This window comes from Hypanus sabinus, chromosome 21 (assembly GCF_030144855.1).
Source record: "Hypanus sabinus isolate sHypSab1 chromosome 21, sHypSab1.hap1, whole genome shotgun sequence".
Lineage (NCBI taxonomy): Eukaryota > Metazoa > Chordata > Chondrichthyes > Myliobatiformes > Dasyatidae > Hypanus > Hypanus sabinus.
Window position 1 is genome coordinate 51,686,824 of NC_082726.1, and position 22,210 is coordinate 51,709,033.

At 41.0% G+C, this 22,210-nt stretch overlaps 1 protein-coding gene across 4 annotated transcripts in view; it reads left to right on the forward strand.

The window, feature by feature from the left end:
- Positions 1 to 5,374: 5,374 nt before the first annotated feature.
- LOC132379046 (erlin-1-like) overlaps positions 5,375 to 22,210 on the forward strand; it is a 46,523-nt gene continuing 29,687 nt past the window's right edge. The window contains exons 1-4 of one of the 4 annotated variants that reach the window (XM_059946533.1): positions 5,403 to 5,518; positions 6,730 to 6,825; positions 12,873 to 13,016; positions 15,164 to 15,286. In XM_059946533.1, coding sequence (XP_059802516.1) covers positions 15,174 to 15,286 — 113 coding nt within the window. In that variant the 5' untranslated portion in view covers positions 5,403 to 5,518; positions 6,730 to 6,825; positions 12,873 to 13,016; positions 15,164 to 15,173. Of the gene's footprint in view, positions 5,583 to 6,729; positions 6,826 to 12,872; positions 13,017 to 15,163; positions 15,287 to 22,210 lie in introns of all 4 variants that reach the window. The other 3 variants (XM_059946535.1, XM_059946534.1, XM_059946536.1) reach the window with 3 other exon arrangements.

Consider the following 22,210-nt stretch of genomic DNA (forward strand, 5'->3'; position numbering starts at 1 on the left):
TAAATGCTGCTGAGTATTGTACTAACTATTGACGAATGAAGTTTCTGTCTCTGCCTGCACCACAGTTTATCAAGACTTCCTTCAGATACATTTAGTGAACGTTTACAGAATGAGATCCAGTCAATTGCTAAATAGCAGACCAAAATTATACAAACATTGTACATAATGCTCATAATCTTGTTGCTACATTATCACAGACTAAAGCCAGTATAAATCATTCTTATTTCTCATGGAAGCGGTGCTTAATTTAAAACTAGGCAAGAAATCAAACAACATAAAGGCAACAGAGGGGTCAAGACGGGTGCTAGAGAGTTATTTCATGGTCCGAAATACTTTTTGGCAGCTCATTCATCTTGCTCGGTTTTCACGTTGTCACTTATTGCTCTGTCCCTCTCGTGCAAACTGTAACCTGAAGCCAATGACTGAGATTAAGCAGCAGAGGTAACTGAGCTTTGATAGGAACAGCTGAATTTATCTAAAATAGATACAACATATAGACGGTGCTTTTTATCAGTTATGTTGTTAAAACAAAATAGGAATTTTACACAGAACTTTTGCAATGTTTGGTACCACCACTCATGGAAAGGCTACATTTTCCAGCAATGGACCAAGGAACCCCATAAAAATGGTCAATGGACATCACATATTTGTGTAAAGGAATCATAATCATTATAAGCTGTGTTGTATGACGTGGGCGATCATGGTCTTCCATCTGTTTCTAATCTGCTTATTCTTTTCCCTATCCATGGCCATGACTGTTCTTGGCAATTTTTTCTACATAAGTGGTTTGCCATTGCCTTCTTCCAGGCAGTGTCTTTATAATTCAGGTGACCCCCAGCCATTATCAATAAGCTTCAGAGATTGTCTCTCTGGCATAAGTGGTCACATAACCAGGACATGTGATATGCACTGGCCGTTCATACCACCATCCACCACCTGCTCTCATGGCTAAGCTGATGTTACGCCTTGCCCGAGGGTGACCTGCAGGATAGCGGAGGGAAGGAGCACTTTACACCTCCTTTGGTAGAGACTTATCTCCACCCTGCCACCCCAGTGTAAAGGAAGATGGTTGTGGTTGTTGGAGGGAAATAATCCTAGATGCAGAAGTTTTTCAGGGCTGTGTTATTAGGGCTAACCTTCATCAGCTGCTTCCTTCCAGATCAGGTGGAGCTTTATGTCAATGTTTTCATGAACCATCATCCAGGACAAAGGATCCTCGCCCTTTCCACCTCATGTAGCAATTAAGCCATCATTTAACAAGATAAGAAATAGGAACAGGAGTAGGCCATCTGGCGTGTCAAGCCTGCTCCGCCATTCAATAAGTTCATGGCTGATCTGACCATGGACTCACGTCCACCTACCTGCCTTTCCCCATAACACTTAATTCCCCTACTATGCAAAAATCTATCCAACCTTGTCTGAAATATATTTACTGAGGTAGCCTCCACTGCTTCATTGGGCAGAGAATTCCACAGATTTACCACTCTCTGGGAAAAGCAGTTCCTCCTAATCTCCAACCTAAATCTAGTCCACTGAATTTTGAAGCTATGTCTTCTAGTTCTAGTCTCACCTACTGGTGGAAACAACTTTCCTACCTCTATTTTATCTATCCCTTTCATAATTTTATGTTTCTATAAGATCTCCTCTCACTCTTCTGAATTCCAGCGAGTACAGGCCCAGGCAACTCAATCTCTCCTCATAGTTCAACCCCCTCATCTCTGGAATCAACCTGGTGAACCTCCTCTGCACCACCTCCAGAGCCAGTATATCCTTCCTCAAGTAAGGAGACCAGAACTGCACACAGTACTCCAGGTGCAGCCTCACCAGTACCCTGTACAGTTGCAGCATAATCTCCCTGCTCTTAAATTCAATCCTTCTAGCAATGGAGGAAAACATCCATTTGCCTTCTTGATAGCCTGCTGCACCTGCAAACCAACCTTTTGTGATTCATGCATAAGCACTCCCAAGTCCCTCTGCACAGCAGCATGCTGCAATTTTTTTATGATTTATCTGCTCTCTCATTTTCCCTTCCAAAGTGGATGACCTCACATTTACAAACATTGTATGCCATCTGCCTGACCCTTACCCACTCAACCTATCTATATCTCTCTGCAGACTCACTCTATCTTCTGCACAATTTGCTTTTCCACTCAATTTAGTATCATCAGCAAACTTAGATACACTACACTTGGTCCGCTCTTCCAGATCGTTAATGTATATCGTGAACAGTTGTGGGCCCAGCACTGATCCTTGCGGCACACCACTCACCACTGATTGCCAACCAGAGTAACACCCGTGTATCACAACTCTCTGCTTTCTTTTAGTCTATCCATGCTAATACATCACCCCCAATCCTATATATCCTTATCTTATGGATAAGTCTTTTATGTGGCACCTTATCAAACGCCTTCTGGAAATCCAAGTAAATAACACCTATCTGTTCATCTCTATCCACTGTGCTTGTTATATCAATAGACAATAGACAATAGTGCAGAAGTAGACCATTCGGCCCCTCGAGTCTGCACCGCCATTCTGAGATCATGGCTGATCATTCACTATCAATACCCAGTCCCTGCCTTGTCCCCATATCCCTTGATTCCCCTATCCATCAGATATCTATCCAGCTCCTTCTTGAAAGCATCCAGAGAATTGGCCTCCACCGTCTTCCGAGGCAGTGCATTCCACACCTCCACAACTCTCTGGGAGAAGAAGCTCTTCCTCAACTCTGTTTTAAATAACTGACCTCTTATTTTCAATCCATGCCCTCTGGTACTGGACTCTCCCAACATCTGGAACATATTTCCTGCCTCAATCCTATCAAATCCTTTAATTATCTTAAACGTTTCAATCAGATCCCCTCTCAATCTCCTCAATTCCAGCGTGTACAAGCCCAATCTCTCCAATCTCTCTGCGTAAGACAGCCCTGCCATCCCAGGAATCAACCTAGTGAATCTACGCTGCACTTCCTCAATTGCCAGAATGTCCTTCCTTAAACCTGGAGACCAAAACTGTACACAATATTCCAGGTGTGGTCTCACCAGGGCCCTGTACAAATGCAAAAGAACATCCTTGCTCTTGTATTCAATTCCCCTTGTAACAAAGGCCAACATTCCATTTGCCCTCTTCACTGCCTGTTGCACTTGCTCATTCACCTTCATTGACTGGTGAACTAGGACTCCTAGGTCTCTTTGCATTTCTCCCTTACCTAACTCGACACCGTTCAGACAATACTCTGCCCTCTTGTTCCTGCTTCCAAAGTGGATAACTTCACATTTATTCACATTGAATGACATCTGCCAAGTATCTGCCCACTCACTCAGCCTATCCAAGTCTCCCTGTATTCTCCTAACGTCCTCTTCACATGTCACACTGCCACCCAGTTTAGTATCATCAGCAAACTTGCTGATATAGTTTTCAATGCCCTCATCTAAATCATTGACATAACTCGTAAAGAGCTGTGGTCCCAATACAGAGCCCTGTGGTACCCCACTAGTCACCTCCAGCCAGTCTGAGAAACACCCATTCACTGCTACCCTTTGCTTTCTAACTGCCAACCAGTTTTCTATCCATGTTGAAACCCTGCCCCCAATGCCATGAGCTCTGATTTTACTCACCAATCTCCTATGTGGCACCTTATCGAATGCCTTCTGAAAATCTAGGTACACAACATCTACTGGCTTACCCTCGTCTAACATCCTTGTTACACCCTCAAAAAAACTCCAACAGATTAGTCAAGCATGATTTGCCCTTGGTAAATCCATGCTGGCTCGGCCTAATCCTATTTCTGCCATCTAGATGTGCCGCTATTTCGTCCTTAATAATGGACTCAAGCATCTTCCCCACGACTGACGTTAGGCTAACAGGGCGATAGTTCTCTGTTTTCTCCTTCCCTCCCTTCTTGAAAAGTGGGACAACATTAGCCACTCTCCAATCTTCAGGAACTGATCCTGAATCTAAGGAACATTGGAAAATGATTACCAATGCATCCGCAATTTCCTGAGCCACCTCTTTTAGAACCCTCGGATGCAGACCATCTGGACCCGGGGATTTATTAGCCTTCAGTCCTACCAGTCTACTCATCACAGTTTCTTTCCTAATGTCAATCTGTCTCAATTCCTCTGATATCTTATGACCCTGGCCCATCCATACATCTGGGAGATTGCTTGTGTCCTCCCTGATGAAGACAGATCTAAAGTATGCATTAAATTCTGTTGCCATTTCCCTGTTTCCCATAACAATTTCTCCCAATTCATTCTTCAAGGGGCCAACATTGTTCTATTTTCTATTGCCAACATTTTCCCAATCTTCCAGTTTCCCACTACTCTTGGCGACTTTGTATGTACGAACTTTTAGTCTGATGCTTTTCTTTTATTTCTTAGTTATCGAAGGCTGTCTCTCCCCACCCTTACTATCCTTGCTTTTCACTTGAATATACTTTTGTTGAGCACTGCAAAATATCTCTTTGAAAGTCTTCCACTGTCTCTCAACTGTCCTACTATATAGCCTGTGTGCCCAGTCTACACTAACCATATCCTCCCTCATCCTATTGTAATCTCCATTACCATAGCTATAGTGTATGCCATTTAGAAATTGACCACCTCAAAAGCACTTCCGAAATCGATCAGGTCTATCACTACAAAGGTCAAGAGTAAAAGGCACATGGGAGCAAAATACCTCCAGCTATACAGATTCAGACTTATTTGTCCCATGTACATAAAAAAAGAGTGAAATATGCCTTTTGCATTTTACCAACACACCCAAGGAAGTGCTGGGGGCAGGACAGCATGCAAATGTCCCACTAACATAACATACCCACAATCCTGACTTGAAATTATATTGCTGTTCCTTAATTTGCATTGTGTCCATTTCCTGAAACTCCCTAATCAGCAGTCTTGTGGTAGCACAGTGGTAATTCAAGAAGTTAGTTCACAGCCACCCACTCTGGGGCAGCTAGGGATAGACGACAAATACTGACCCTGCTGTTAATATCCACATCCAAAACTGACTATTATTTTAATTCCAATAAATATATTATTAATATAGATATGAAATACATTTGGTGCATGCCTTTCTCTACATTGTCAATATTTTTTTTCTTATTAACTGTTTCCTCTTAACTTTTTTTCTTATAAACTTAGAAACTTGTTTCCTCTCTAAAACAATTCAGTATCTGAGGGGCTATTACACAGCACCCAATCCCTCAATGTCCACTCGTGGCAGATCCCTGAACTGTCATTCTTCACCACAACGCCTGCACGTTATTCCATCAAAATAAAATTATCAAATGTGCAATTTTGCTAAATAAAACCGAAGTCCAGAGGGCCTGTTAAGGCCGTTGTTTCTTCTTGTGTTCCTAGCGTACGTTTCTTATGAATAAAGTTTAGTTTGAAACGGGGGAGAAAATGTCGGCCAAACAGCGGGAGTGAGCCTCCCCTTTAAGGAGCCGGAAGTGAGGACGGGCGGGAGAGTCGAGGCTGCGACGCTGTGGGAAGCGGATGGCTGGCCGGCCGGAGGGAGGGTGAGTGAGTGAGTGAGTGAGGATCAGGAGTGGAGTGGAGGAAATCGGGGCACTGGCCGACCTGGTATGTCGGTGCTGAAGGCCGAGGGTGGATGTCGTGGGGGTGTGGGAGTCCTGGCCCGGGGGTGGAGGCGACCCAAGGCCGAGAAACGGGTGGTGGTGGGGGGTGTCACTCCCTTCAAACCTTTACCCCAGTTCTGTTTTCGTTCAACGTGGAACCTACAGCAGGCGACGGCTCCTGCCGAGTCGGTGTCCCTACCCATTGTTGCGGCGGGTTTCGGGCGCGTTGAGCTCGCCGAATCCCCGCACTCCCCTTCACCAGGGCTCTGTCCATGAACCACTCTCGGTGATCATCGGAGCCACATCGAGTTGTTCCAGGACTTTGGTCCCAGCGCCTGCCCTTAGTGTCCTCTCCCTGCAGGAATTACACCTCAAGACAGACAATTCCACCCATATGTTTTTTATTCAAGATTGTTTAATGTTTTTTTCCCAGTACACAAGTGTATCAGAGAGCTAAATAAGTGTTACTCTGGATAAGACAACACAATAATTAAAAAAATATATACATGCCTAAGATAATTTATATACATACTCTAATTCATATACATTAATTGTTTGTCCATAAAGTGACGCTAGACACAGGAGTGCCTACATTAAGGAGACTAAGTCAGGAATTGATAAAGTGGTTGTGGAGGGGTGGGTTTGTGTGTGGAGGTATTGACCAGCTTTACTACTCGGGGAAAGTAACTGTTTTGAGTCTGGCCCTGGGGTGGGTGCTTTGTAGACTCCTCCCTGGTGAGAGTGGGACAAGCAGTCCCTGAGTAGGGTGTGTTGGACTCTTGTGATGTTAAGCTCTCTTTTGAATGTTATGATGGACTTTGCTTTCACTACACATTACTGAAATGTGTGTTCCCAATCAAAATGGTTCCAGTTTAAACTAAATCCAGATTTCCTTATGGCTTAGAAGAGGCTGTTTTGACCTACAGAGACTGCCGGAAATCTGGAGATGCGCACAAAGGAGCTGGAGCAAATCTGTGTCAGGCAGCACCTATGGAGGCAAATGTATGTCAACTGTTCATTTCTCTCCATGGATGCTGCCTGACACGATGAGTTCCTTCAGCTCCTGTGTTGACCTGCGCGCCCCCCCCCCCCCAAACTGATATTCCCTCTAACCTTCTCTTCGAGTATCTCAACTATTCTCAACACTGTAGGGAATTTGCAGAGGGAGGAAAAACCCAGGGAACGATGTCATGAGGTGAACGTGCAACCTCCACATAGACAGCTCTGGAGGCCTTGTTTAAACCGAGGTCAGTGTAACTCTCAGACATCAGCTCTACCAGCTGAACCAGTGTGCTGTATTTGCTTTTTTGTTTAATTTCATAACTGACTTCATTCTACATTGCCTGCTTCTTGACACAACCCAGTTTATTTTGTTGTAGTTCTATTTTAATTTGGAGAAAGAGCAGTGACAGGCCTTTCTGTCCCAATGAGCCTCTGCTGCCTAATTATACCCATGTGACCAATTAATCTATAAGCCGGTATGTCTTTGGGATGTGGGAGGATACTGGAGCAGTTGGAGGAAACCCACATGGTCACAAGGAGAATGTACAAACTCCTTACAGACAGTAGTGGGAATTGAACCTGGGTTGCTGCCAGCAATGAGAATTTCTTATCCAAACCTTCGAGTGTGAATACCTCTCTCAATCTTCTCAGTTTCAATGAGAATAAGACCAGCTTGACTAGCTCCTTAAATTCCCTCACTCCCTGGAATAATTGTGGAAAATGTTTTCTGCACCACCTTTATGGTCTTCATTTCTTTCCAAAAGTGCGGCACCCCGCACAGTGGGAGTTAATGTGACCTCATGCTGCCCAGCAATCCCCCGATTTAGTCCTAGTCTAATCACAGGACAGTTTACACTGACCAATTAACCTACCAACTTGTAAGTTTTTGGACTGTGGGAGGAAACAGGAACGCCTGGAGGAAACCCATGTGGTCACAGGGAGAATGTACAAATTACTTACAGGCAGGGCTGGGAATTGAACCTGAGTCATCGGTACTGTAAAGCATTGTGCTAACTATTCTGCTACCATGCTTCCCCAAGTCTCGATCCTATTTGCTCTTTTTAAATCAAGTTCTAGTTCAAGTTTAATTGTCATTCAACAATACACATGAATGTAGCCAAATGAAAGAGCATTCCTCCAGGGTCAAGGTGCAAAACACACTACCAACAGTTGCACACTGAATACCCACAACTTTTAGTGATCTTTACATTTTTACCCCCAGCTTGTCTGCTTCTTTGTCCTTGTTAGAAATGCACCCTGTTGTTCCTTCTGCTAGAATGTAATACTTTGCAATTTTTTTAATTTCACCTGCCGCATATTGCTCATTCTTCCAGCATGTCTCTATACCCTTGGTCGCTTCCTGTCCTCAAAAATCATTAAACCTCCAAGCCTCAAGTTATTTGCACATATGGTGAGCATTTTGGGCACCCTATCCAAGAGGATGCACTGTCATTGGAGAGAGCACAGGAAGCTCACAAGAATGATCCTGGAAAAGAAAGGAATATATGAGCTGCATTTGACGGCTCTGGGCCTGTACTCACTGGAATTTAGAAGAATGAGGGGCAATCTCATTAAAACCTATTGAATACTGAAAGGACTAGAAGAGTGGACTTAGGATGTTTCCTATAGTGAGGAATCTAGGACAGGGGCCACAGTTTCAGAATACAAGGACATCCCTTTAGAACACAGGATGAGGAGGAATTTTTTTTAAACAGACAGGGATGAATCTGGTGTGGAATTCATGGCCACAGACGGCTATGGAGGCCAAGTCATTGGCTATATTTAAAGCAGTGGTTGATGGGTTCTTGATTAGTAATGGTGTCAAAAGTTACGGCAGGAGGGCAGAGAATAGGGTTGAGAGGAACAGTAAATCAGCTATGATGGAATGGCAGAGCAGGCGATGGCCAAATGACCTAATTCTGCTCGTGTCTTATGGTCTTACTTGAAGATTAAACCTGTACATGTAATTGTAGATATTATGTAAAGCAGTCATGCTGAGAACTTTACCTATACATTTCTGTCCAGGCCAGAAAGTAATTGATCACTAATCTACGATTCTAGCAACTTAGCCAACCTTTCATCCATGCAGTTACATTGTTTTTTTTTGTGGGTTTCAAACTTCATTTTAAGCAGAGATGGGGCAGGTGCTCGCTGACAGCATGGACACACCGTGAAGTCATGTATTCCAACAACCACTTGTTTAGAGACTCACTCCTCATGCTGGCCTTAACTTTCTTAGTATCGGCCCAGGTGCTTTGAGCAGTCATAGGCCAGAGATTTCTCGGAGTCAGTGAGGATGTTCAGATTCAGATTAATTAATTTATTACATACTCTGAAATGCATCATTTGTGTTAACATCAACACAAACCAAGGGTGTACTAGGGGCCACATGCAAGTGTCCCTGTACATTCTGGTGTCAACATAGCATGCCCACAGTCCTGACTTGGAAGTATGCTCTTCTCTTCAGTTCTAACAAAAGAGGTTTGACTTGAATTATTAGCTCCGATTTGGATTCAGATTTATCTATCACATTTACTTCAAAACGTACAGTGAATTGTGTTGTTTGTGTTAACAATCAGCACACCCAAGGATATGCTGGAGGCAGCCTGCAAGTGTCGCTACATATTGAGGCATTGTGTGTCCATGATGTTCTGCAGAACACCACAAGCTGAAGCAACAACAACTGTAAAACAAGATGAAGTATTGAGACAAGAAAAGTAAAAATGGTTACTGGTCGTCACTGAGAATAGTTCTCAACGAAGACCAGTGTCAAGCTAGGTTATGTCAGAATCTCAGTACTGCTCTCAGCCTGTTTTAATTACAATCTATAATAAGGCACTTTTTCGAATGCCTTCTGAAAATTACATGACAAGACGATCAGTCATCACTTTTAACTTTATTGTCACAGTGATTCATCGTGTGTTTAACAAACTTCCCAAGGGAATAGAGCTAACATTGCAATACCTCATATTCCGTTGGGATGCCTCCAACCTGATGGCATGAACATCGATTTCTCTAACATCTGGTAATTTCTCCCGCTTCCCCTTTCTCTGCTTTTCCATTCTTCTTTCTGGCCTTGCTCTTACCCCTCGTTTTCTCCTCAGCTCTCCATCACCTCCCTCCCATTCTCCCATGGTCCACTGTCCTGTCCGATTCCTCCTTTTTCAGCCCTCTACCTCTTCCAACTATCACCACCCAGTTTTTTCACTTCCTCCCCCACCAATCTACCACCCTCCCTCACCTACCTTCACCCATCACCTACCTGCTTGTACTCCTTCCTCTCCCTCTACCCTTACCCTTCCTTTCCAGCCCTGATGAAGGGTCTTGGCGCAAAACATCGATTGTTTATTCCTGTTATAGATGCTGCCTGACCTGCTGAGTTCCTACAGCATTTTCTATGCATTGAGCCTCTCTATTACCTTGTATAAAACCCATCATTGATTAAACATAATTTGCCCTTAACAGATCTGTGTTGACTTATCCTCAACATTTCAGACTGTTCAGGTGATTGCAAATCTTGTCTCTGAGGATTGTACTGAAAGTATACCTGCTGGGGAGAAACAGTCTGGTCTGCAGTTGGTAGGTTTATCCTTGCATCCTTTATCAAGTCATCCCTCAGCTTGCTGCACTCGGGGAAAACACACCCAGTCTATCCCACCACTCACTATAAATTAAGTGTTCTAGTCAAGGCAACAAACTGGTAGATCTCTGTATTTCCTTGGTGCAATCACATCCATAATTTCTAACCATATTTTTGTTTTGCCCATCCATTGCCTCAGCCACATCTTTCTCAATGCAGCATCATCCTCCTTGCTAAAGATTAATCCTAATCCATGGCTGTTAGCTATCATAGGTGATCTTTTTGGTTCTTAATGGTCCTTAACACTCCTTTACAGCCATTTACAATTCAGTGATACACAGAATATTATGGATTACCTTTTGTGTTTTTTGCTGTTGTTCTCAGGCTACATCTCTGCCTGCTTTGTTTCCTTACTTCCTCTCTGAACTTTGTACAAGCAGCTGCCTGAGGATTTTCTGCTTTGTTTGCCCTATGGTGTCAAAGTGTACTAATTGACCATTTTCTAATGAACTTACAAGAATGAGAAGCCATCTTTTTGAACTGTAGATGTGGTTAATGCAGCTGGTTTTAGAGATCCTGAATTTAAATCTAGTGATGATAATGATCAGCAATACATTTCCATTTCGGTATTGTAGAACTGATAGGGGAACTTGCAATTCATTTTAAATTTCCCTTTCCTTTGCCTCATCCACTTGTCTCCAATAAGACTATTTGAACTGCTGCCTCCTTTCTGGCCCACCAACCCAATCTTATTTTCCATCTGCATTTATCTATAGTTGCTCCTCTACCCCCCCCCCCCCCCCACCCCTTGCACTCAGCAACATATCTAAACTGGTGGCATGTGACGATAAAAGGCCCAACAGTATACACAAAACTTATGGTTGGAGTTTTCATAGCATGATAGCCACCTAGAGTTGATTGCAATAAGTGCTATTTCTAATAAATTTTTTAATTGTGTTAATAAATCCAAATGTGAAAATTGTCTACCCATTCAAAGACAATACTTTCTTAACATTTAAGCCTTTGAATTGTTTGCCTCAAATTATTCTCCAGGTTTAGACTCCTTGGAATTTAGGAAAACGAGTTGTAAGCTCATTAAAATGTATAAGATCCTAAAGGGATTTGACAGGCTAGAATTGGGGATGTCTTCAGTAGAGGACAAGTCTCAAACTAGGGAACATAACTACAAGATGAGGAGCCAGTTTTTTAAAAACAAGTATGTAAAAATTTCTTGCAGAGGGTGGTGAATCTCTGGAATTCTCATTCCTGGTGTGTTTTGGGTTCATTAGAAGTATTTAAAATGTACGTGGATCTGTATTTGATAGATCAAGGAATAAGAGGGATGGACAGTTGTCAGAGAGGAAGAGGTATAGATCGGTGATGGTCATATTAACTGGCAAGGTAGACCTGAAGGGCCTGATTGCCTACTCCTCCTATTTTTTCAATTTATAAATTTAATATTGTCACCTGTATTGAGTTATAATGAAAAGCTTTTGCATGCTATCCATACTGATCATGTCAAACATAATAACATTGAGTTAGTGGGGAGAAAAACAGAACATCATGTTAGAATTACATGGTGCAGTCTTTTATTGATTTTATGAATATTGTACTATTAAGAATTTATTAGGTATGCCTGCAAGATAATGAATTTCAGGGTTATTTATGGTGACATATGAGGGCCTCTGTTGGTCAAAGTTTACCATGGATATTGCATCTCAGCTATCTAGATACACAAGCCTGGGCAGTATGATACGGAGAGCATGCTGTTGCCCATGTAGCAAGCTCCCCCTTTCCACGCAACTGATGAACCCTAGAGAGTGGCAGAGACTGATACAGTTTTGTACCAGCAGCATTGCAGGAGGTGCCAGTCAGCATTGAAATCAATGTAGGACTGCCTTAGGGACTCCAGCTCCAGATTTCTTCTCTGGGTTTACCTCCCGAAGCCTTCCCCATGAGTGGATATAGCTGCAAGGCAGCGGAGGTTTAAGATTAGAGTATTCCTTCTCGATGATCTGCCAACTACTGCTGACGAGCCCCATCTGTCTGAAGCGACTGGTTTTAAGGCTCCAGTAATCCGCCTTTCCCTTTCCCTTGTCAATAATGTATATGTACTTTGATAATAAATTTACTTTAAACTTTAAGTTACTGAGAATGTTCAATGCAGATAGACAAGTAGAATGCAAGGACCATGACAAGGGAGATTGCAAGAGAGATTTGTTCCAGAGTCTTATAACAGTGAGAAAGAGGCTGTCTTTGAGTCTGGTGATATGTGCTCTCGTGCTTTTGTATCATCTGCCCATTGGGAAGTGGGGAGAAAAGAGAATAACCGGGGTGGCTATTATGTTATTTGCTGTCCTGAGGCAATGGGAAGTGTAGACTATGGAGAGGAGGCTGCTTTGTGTGATGGACTGGACTTCATTCACAGCTCTGCAATTGTGATCTTGGGCAGAGCAATTCCTTACCAACCTATGATACAACTCATTAGGATGCATCATTAAAAGTAGTTTCTTGTGTTTTTATGTATTAACACTTCATTATTTTATTAATTGTTAGAAGTCCATTTATTTCATTCTGTAATGCAAGGGTAATGGTTTCATTTGAGCTGTTTCTCAACTTTTTGCAGACCATAACCTCTCATGATTATTCACATCATATAGATATCGAATCACTTTCATTCTGCTTGTAATGGTTTCCTTATGTTTTATTCAGATTCAGATGTTAACTTATGAATGAAAACCCACATGACAGTCCCCAACAGCAATACGGGACAAATGTTATGAACTGCTGCTGGAAGACATTGAACTGATTCCATATAAAAGTTTTATAACTTTAAACATCATCCTAGCATATTCTGTAAGTACTCATGTACTTTAGAATTATTATTTAAACAATGAAATGAAGCATATGTGTCACTTTAATGATAGTTATTTTCTGGAGTTGCTGCCTGATAGTTCAGACTATTAAATTCAGTTTAAATGTAGTTTGCAAGTTTTACTGGAGAAACAAAGCCAGGTGGGAAAGTGAATGAGAAAGGGAGGCAAGAATCTAAAAAGGGATATGAACTAACTAAGTATTTAAGGTGGTGACAGGTAGAGCATTATGTGGAAAAAAGTGCATTTATTCCATGTGGTATGAATTTCGGAAAAAGAGCAGTTTTAAACCAAGAAGGTTTGGAGTATAGCATGTTGTTCCGCTGACAGGAAATTTAAGTGGTGACTGGTATAGATAGATTAGCTTTATTTCTCACTTATTCATTAAAGTATATAGTGAAATGCTTTGTTTGCATCAGTGTCCAACACAGTCCAAGGATTGTGCTGGGAAGAGCCCACAAGTGTTGCTACGCTTCCAGTGCCAACGTAGTGTGGCCACCACTTACTAGCTCGTACGTTTCTGGAATGTTGGAGGAAAGCCAGGCACCCAGAGGAAACCTCCTGGCCATGGGGAGAATGTACAAGCTTCTTACAGACAGTGGTGGGAATTGAACCCTGTTCTCTGGCACCATAAAGCATTATACTAACCATTACGCTACCTTACAGACAGTGGTGGAGCTGAGCCCTGTTCTCTGGCACCATAAAACATTATGCTAACCTACGCTACCTTGCTGGTACTCCCATATTGATTTCTTGCAGGAGTTTTTGGAAAACAAGTATAATGCTTTGCTGAATAAGAGTAAACATTGAAGCATAGAAAGCCTATAGCAAAATACAGGCCCTTCGACCCACAATGCTGTGCTGCACATGTCCTTGCCTTAGAATTTACCTAGGGTTACCCATAGTCCTCTATTTTTCTAAGCTCCATGTATCTGTCCAGGAGTCTCTTAAACAACCTTATTGTATCTGCTTCCACCACCATCGCCAGCATTCCATTCCATGCATTCACCACTCTCTGAGTAAAAAAACTTACCCCGGACATCTCCTCTGTACCTACTTCCAAGCACCTTAAAACTGTGCCCTCTCGTGTTAGATATTTCATCCCTGGGGAAGAAGCTTGTGACTATCCACAGTAGATAAGAAACCACAATTGTTTATTCTGCATTTTTTTTACTTTTTGGGAAACGGTAAATAATTCTTAGTGGGATAGAATCTCTATTATCCTACATGTGCCAAAATTTGGCAGAAAATACTGTATTTGAGGTCAGCACATCAACAACCAGGTTACTGTGTGATATGGCAGTGACCGGAGCGAGGTTCAGGAGGGTCACCAGAGAGTTGACTGAAGAGGCGGAAAAGGGCAGCTTTTGGCTGTGGCTGAGGAGGAAGGGCAGAAATTGGGGGACTGGCTAACCCCATTGGAAGCTGCAGGGGGTTTCAAGGAGACTTCCCTGCCACCGCTGTACACCAGTAGATGTACCAGGGATAAGGGAACACAACATCATTGAAAGGTGGTCCTTGGATGATGACCATGCAGCTGACCTCGGGGCACTATTGGAGGTGTGACGGGAAGCAAAGCCAAGCAAGAAATGTCTTCCTGTAAATCCCACTGAGAAACCTGAAAAAGCAGGAAATTTGTTTTACGGTTGGCAGTTTACTTACAGGTTAACAAAGGCATCGGGTTGCTGAAAGTTGATTACGCTTGAAAAGAAAATGTGCAAGGAGTTGCCAATGCCTTTTTGTCAAGTGAATTTTACAATGTTGCTGAAGCTACTGTTGCTCAAAAGTTGAAGTTAGTTCAAAAGTGTTTATTGGATGTGTTTAAACTGATGATAGCATGTTCCTGGCTGATTGAATAAAATCAAGACTTAATTAATCTTGTAAAAGAGCTTGTGTGTACGCATGATTTCCATTTACATAGATATAACTAAGCCTGCCTAAACTGTCGCAACATTATGAAGTGTAGATTTGAAAGGACTTTTGTGTGTTCATGTTAAGATTTATGTTTTTTCATGTTATGTAAATGTTGGATTTTATGTAAATAGGATTTTGAATGTCAAATTTTTTAAAATATAATTTTTCTCCTGTGATGTTTACATTTACGCTGTTGTTTGCATCCCTCTCCTATAGGTAAGGCAGCATGACCATGACGCATGTTGGAGCAGTTGTGGCCGTATTAACTGCATTCGTAGCGTTTTGCCTCTACTCTTCCATACACAAGATTGAAGAAGGGCATCTTGGCATTTACTACAGGTAGTCAATTTTCTTTTCAAATATGCTGATTATTTTGGTTTCCTGGGACTCAGAGCAAGACTTAATAAATTCTTTTATCTACAATCTCCATTTCACTTAAGAATTTGGAATTGAATATGTTGTATTGAAGGGATAACTATTTTGGGAAAAGGCCCACCATAACAGTTTTATAATATGCTGTTGTTTATATAGCATAATTTTTTTTACAAAAAAATGATACTTGCTTTTTTGCAAAAACAATACAGTATCCTTATGGAAATTGAATGTTTTCTACAGAATTAGTTGTTTATGTACACACTTTCTCCTTGGCCTTTTTATGCATTGCTTTTAACTCTTGAGTGACCTTTTTCTGTAAGATATTTTTATTCCCTTGAAATATTGTGACTTAACACCTGAGGGAGGGGCTAAATACTGCAGAAGGTAACTTATCTAAGTCTCTGATGTCTGGAGAATATGTGTTAAAATTAATTCCTACTTTACATGGACTGATAGAGTTCCAGAATGATAAATAACCCCTAAATCATCAGCAGTGCAAAACGAGCTCTTCTATCATTTAGGTGGTCAGTCTTAACTGAGAGTCACCCAGTCAACCTAATGTGTAAATTTTGAAATCCATTTTTCTCCAGGAGCATTATTTTAAGGTACAAAACTCTCCCCTCATCCACTTCTTAGACAATTAACATGCTCTTGCTTCTTGGTTAATGTACCTTAGTGATGTTCAGTCTTTAGTTACTTTAGTTTTAAAGGTGGGTTGATTGACTAACATATGTCAAAGCTGCAGAGAAACATAGAAAACCTACAGCACAGTACAGGCCCTTCAGCCCATAAAGTTGTGCCAAACATGTCCCTACCTTAGAAATTACTAGGCTTACTTATAACCCTCTATTTTACTAAGCTCCATGTACCTATCTAAAGGCCTTTTAAAAACTCTATCGTATCTGCCTCCACCACCACCATTGCTGGCAGCCCATTCCACGCACTCACCACTCTCTGAGTAAAAAGACTTACCCCTGACATCTCCTCTGTACCTACTCCCCAGCACTTTAAACCTGTGTCCTCTTGTGGCAACCATTTCAGCCCTGGGAAAAAGCCTCTGACTATCCACACAATCAATGCCCCTCATCTTTCCCAGTCAACACGATATAAATACAGTGGATTCCAGTTAATTGGAGCACATCGGGACCAGTATATTTTGGCCCAATTAGCTGAAGATTCATGGAAATACTTAAAAAGGTATAAATAAGACAAGCTGAGAAATAAATTACGTATTTAAATGAAATTCAGAACAAATCAGAACACTACCAGTAGTACTACAGAGCTATAAAATTGTGCATTAGTTCTTAATAGTTATCAAAGGAGGAATTCATCCAGAGTACACAATGAACAAGTTCAGCGCAGACACCTGGTGTAGATAATGGGCTGCTGTTATTACAATGCAATTTCATCCTCCAAATCTTCATTTTCATTATAACATTCAAGATGATTATCAATAGCTTTAAATTATTTGTAGTTCCTAACTTGTTAAGTGGTTGAAATGAATTGTTTCATTTTCACTCCCAGCTGTTCCTGGCATCTCCAAGTCTGAATACTTGAAACTGCAATGAGCAAAACTGTTGTAATTGTCTTGCTGCTTATTCCTTGCCAACTATCAATGACAAAAATCACTGCTTTTTGAACACAAACACAGGCAACTGACACTGTTTTAAAAACTATTTACACTTAAGCATGGTGTAGGGTCTAACACGCACACAAGTGCATCTGAATGATGCTAGTTAGAAACAGTTCAACAGTAGTCTTCTGCCCCATTTAAGCAGCATAGTGTCCCAAATAAACAAAAGGAATCCCAGCAATTTTATGAATTAGGTTTTGTTCTTTAAGAATTCTCCCAAATAAGTGGCTGCCCCAATTAACTGATGGCTCAAATAGCCAGAATCCACTGTACTCATTTACCTCATTTATCAGGACTGAAAATTGTGGTGTGTTCTAGTTAAATTCTGTTTGGTTGAAGTGGCATTCTTTCCCAAGTGGTTTCATTTTGTCTTTGGAAATTGTTAAGTCTGTTTCATTAGATTGGATTCCCTATCATGAACAATGTATGAAGTCATAAATCATTTACTTGTTTTCTTATTTTTTGTAATACTGCAAAGCATCTTTCAAAGTTTGGAAAAATTATGGTGAATGACTTGTACGCTGAGGAACACAGAACATTAGATTTTGCTTTGACTACCCCTTCTGCTATTTTCTTTCCTCTTGCAAATGGCAATTCTTTAGATGATAGATCAGTGGTTTATTAACCATCAGGAGTTGGCTACAAGGGAGTCTTTGACAATATTATCTTGCACATGCTTGTTGATAACAACAGTGACAAGATATGTTTGACTGATCACTTGCAGCTTGTATGGCCTTCCAGTACACACTGATTTGTTTTTGAGCTGTTATTAGTTCCAGCTCTGCATTTAGGTTGATGTTAGAAGAATTAACCAATTTGATTGGATATCTAACACATATTTTCCTGCATACTTTGAGCTATGATTTCAAGTGAATCAGTTCATTTACTGATCTGTATGCTTAATAAGTACGGTGGATTCTGGTTAATTGGGACACATCCGGGCCAATATTTTATGGCCCAATTTAGTGGCTGCCCATATTAGCAGACATGTCATGGAAACAGTTAAAAAGGTATAAAAAAGAACTGAGTAACAAGTTTTGTATTTAAATAAAATACAGAACAAATTAGAATTATGTATTTTTTTCAGTCTATTGGTAGTGTATTTGTTCCTAGTAGTTATCAATGGAGGAATCCACCTAGTGTACTCAATGAACAAGAATACCTAGTGCAGATAATGGAATGCCTTCATACAATCCTTCTCCGATTGCATCCTCCAATTCTTCATTTTCATTTGTTACTTTAAAGATGGTTGCTGATACCTCGAATTATTCGTAGTTCCTAATTTGTTGAAGTGGTGAAATCCTTTCATTTTCATTCCTGGCAGTTTCTGGCATCTCTAAGCTTGAATGCTTGAAACTACAGTGAGCAAATCAGTTCCAAATTGTCTTACTGCTTATTTCTCAGCAACAGTCAGTGACACAAACACATGCAACTGTCACTATTTAAAACTGTTTGCTTTAAGCATGATGTAGTGTCAAGGTACACCAAACTAACACTACTTAGAACCTGTTCAGCACAGCCTCTTGCCCCCGATTAAGCAAAGAGAATCCTGGCAGTTTTCTCAGTTTTTGTTTTTTAAGAGTTGTTCCAAGTATGCAGCTGCCCCAATTAATCGATGGCCCAATTAATGGGAATCCACTATATAATCATTGATGTGGAATCAGAATCAGGTTTATTATCACCGGCATGTGACATGAAATTTGTTGAGCAGCACACACAGACTGCTGGTGGAACACAGCAGGCCAGGCAGAGATTTCAAATCTCTTACTATCTCTTCTTTCAGTTAGTCCTGATGAAGGGTCTCGGCCCAAAACATCGACTGTACTTCTTCCTATAGATGCTGCCTGGCCTGCTGTGTTCCACCAGCATTTTGTGTGTGTTGCTTGAATTTCCAGCATCTGCTGATTTCCTCGTGTTTGCGTGTGAAATTAGTTAACTTAGCAGCAGCAGTTCAATACAATACATAATACAGAAGAGAAAAAAATAAATCAATTGAAGTATATGTATACTGAATAGATTTTTATAAATGTGCAAAAAACCAGAGATACTGTATATTTAAAAAAGGTGAGATAGTGTCCAAGGATCGAATGTCCATTTAGGAATCGGATGGCAGAGGGAAAGAAGCTGTTCCTGAATTGCTGAGTGTGTGCCTTCAGGATTATTTATGGATTTTGTTGTATGGATTCTTTTTATTGAAATGCCAACTTCTTTACAAAGTATTCTGTACTTAAAATAGTAAGCATTTTGGTCTGGACTTGGTTTGAAACTGTACTTCCTGTGTTGCTATGCAGATTTTCGATCTGTTAGATTCGCCCTTTTTCTTGCAATGTTTCTGTGAGTTAAAGAGATGCATTTTTTTACCATGCCTTTGTCATCAGTTATTCACAATGGCCATGTATGATGTATGAACACTGTTCCTGCAAAGTGCTCAAAACCAACTTCTCTTTTTAAAGCACCTTTACTGTAGTAAAGGTGCTACACCGGAACCTGACTAAATAAGTTTGATTGGATGCATAAAGAGACTTCTTTCTTAAAAATGAAGCTGAACACTGTTAGATTGTGAACTTTCAAATATGTTTGGATCCTTATAATTGAGGAATATTGGAAAATCCATAAATATGCATTATGCTTATTTAACTTTTTTAGTGGCATTCCCATAGCATGGATGTACAGTGCCTTTTAAAAAGTATTCAGCCCCCACAGCTGTTTTCACATTTTACTGTCTAATTTTCTAAATTCAAAAAATATTCAGGATTATTTTTGAGCTAATCTACAAAACATTTTGCATCATGTCAAATCAAAAGAAAAATTCCAAAATCTGTCAGTAATTTACTAAAAATTTAAAAAAAAAACAAAATTGTGAGGCTGAAAAGGATTCGCCCCCTTTGTAATTACTATGATAAATTTCCTGAGGTGCAATGTGCTGTATTACCTTATCAACTCCCCCAGTTTGTTGATGTGGAATATAGGAGGATCACCTGTTTTCAATGAATTCACAAGAATAAATGCCCCCTTTCTCTAAGGTCCAACAATATGGTAGATTCTCAATAGACCAAACCAAAATGAGGACAAAAGACAAGACAAGTCAGGGAAACTGTAGTAGAGAAGACAAATTTGGGGAAGGTTACAGGACCATCTCAAAGGCACTAAACATATCTGAGAGCTTAGTACAGTCCAGCGTTTAAAAAAAAAAGTGGGAAAAATAAAAAACCACAGCCACATTGCAAAGGTCAGGCTGTCCCTTTAAACTTAGTTGCCAGGGAGGAATGGTACTTGTAAGAGAGGCTACTGTGGTGCCAGCATTCACTCTGTAACCCTTACCCAACAGGCTGGTATATGTCTAGGGGGAAAAGGGGATCCAGCCACTCTCCAACCCACCTCCCGTACACGCAGGTGCTGTGAGAATCGAGTTTACGCCTCGAGCCCGCCAACAGTATCAAATCCACAACAAATACTGTTATGAAATACACTTTAAAGAGTTTACTAAAATTAAAAAGAGTAGTAAGCAATACAATATACATACACAAGGAAAAAACAAAAGGCGCCACTTATCAAAGTTCAGTCTGTTTAGTGCACTCGTTGGAGCTCAATCAACGAACCAATCGACCCATCCGGCCGTCGCACCTGGGACCACCCCGGTGGTCTTACGAGCAGTCCAGCACACGTCCACCTTCTTCAGTCTCTTCCTCGGCCTCACCCCAAAAACCCGCGAAAACCCCTCCCCCAAGTTCCCAGCATCACAAGACACAATGACATTCCCCATTGATTAACAAATGAATACAATTACCATATCAGCCATTCTAAAGTGAAACAACGGCTAGAGAAACACTTATCCGACAAAGAAACATTCCTACTTGTAACAAACCAAAGAGGCCATTTTGAGTAACATACCCAGGACATTGTACAACTCTTAAGTGAGCTCAGAAGTTAGTGACTGCAACTGGAGATGAAGTTCATGGCTCCACAATCTCTTGCACAAAAAGGGTATTTATGGAAGAGTGGCAAGGAAGAAGCCCTGGCTATATAGATAAAAAAAATCCTTGCCCATAAAGACTTTGCAAAGCATCACTTAGAAAATACTGTAAAGATGTGGAAGAAGGTCTTGTTTTTGGAGGAGACTAAAGTGGAACTTTTTTGGCCTTGGCACTAAGCGGTACATGTAGCATAATTCTAATACTCTGCATCAGCCATGTAACATCATCCCTACCAAAGTATGGTGGAAGTAGCATCATGCTCTGGGGATGCTTTATAGCAGCAGGGATTGGAAATCTGGTTAGAATTGATGGGCAGATGAATACTGTTAAATACAGAGAGATCTTGGGTAAAAAAAAACAACTAGCCTCAGTCAGAAAGATTAAACTGGGGAGAAAGTTTGTCTTTTGGCAGGACAACAATCCAAAGCACACTGCTGGAGCAACCATATAATGACTCCAAATGAAGAAAATTGATGTCCTTGAGTGGCCCAGTCAAAGTCCTGAGCATAACTTGATCGAACATCTCTGGCAAGACTTCGAGATTGTTACAACAACACACACAAAATGCTGGTGGAACACAGCAGGGCAAGCAGCATCTATAGAAGAAGCACCATTGACGTTTCAGGCTGAGACCCTTTGTCAGGACTGACGAAGGGTCTCGGCCCGAAACGTCGACAGTGCTTCTCCTATAGATGCTGCCTGGCCTGCTGTGTTCCACCAGCATTTTGTGTGTGTTGTTTGAATTTCCAGCATCTGCAGATTTCTTCGTGTTTCCTCAAGATTGTTGTCTACTGCCGCTCCCTAACTAATCTGGTGCAACTTTGCAAGGAGAAACGGGCAAATCTTGCTTCATCATGTTGTTCAAAGCTAATAGAGACTTATCCAAAAACAACTTCTGGCTGTAAGATCTATGACAGATGGTTCAACTAAGTACTGAGCAAAGGGGGATGAATACTTGTGAACTGCTGACATTTCAGTTTTTTGAATTTTTAGTTATTCATGTTTTACAATTTTCTCTGTCTTTTGGGTTGTACTGTGAAAAAAGGAGCATGTGCTTCACAAATTAAAAACTCTCAGTTAAATCCTTTTACAAGGCAATGTATCTTTGGTCTTTATGTGGATTCTTTGTTTATATTCAATTAATTATTGTGGTTGTGACATAGTCAATGGATACTAAAGCTAGTGGATATTTTCAGATTTTATGCCAGATCTCCAGCATTTGGAACTTCTTACTTTCCAAAGACTGAGCTAGTGATCTTATAGGGAGATAAATGATTGGCA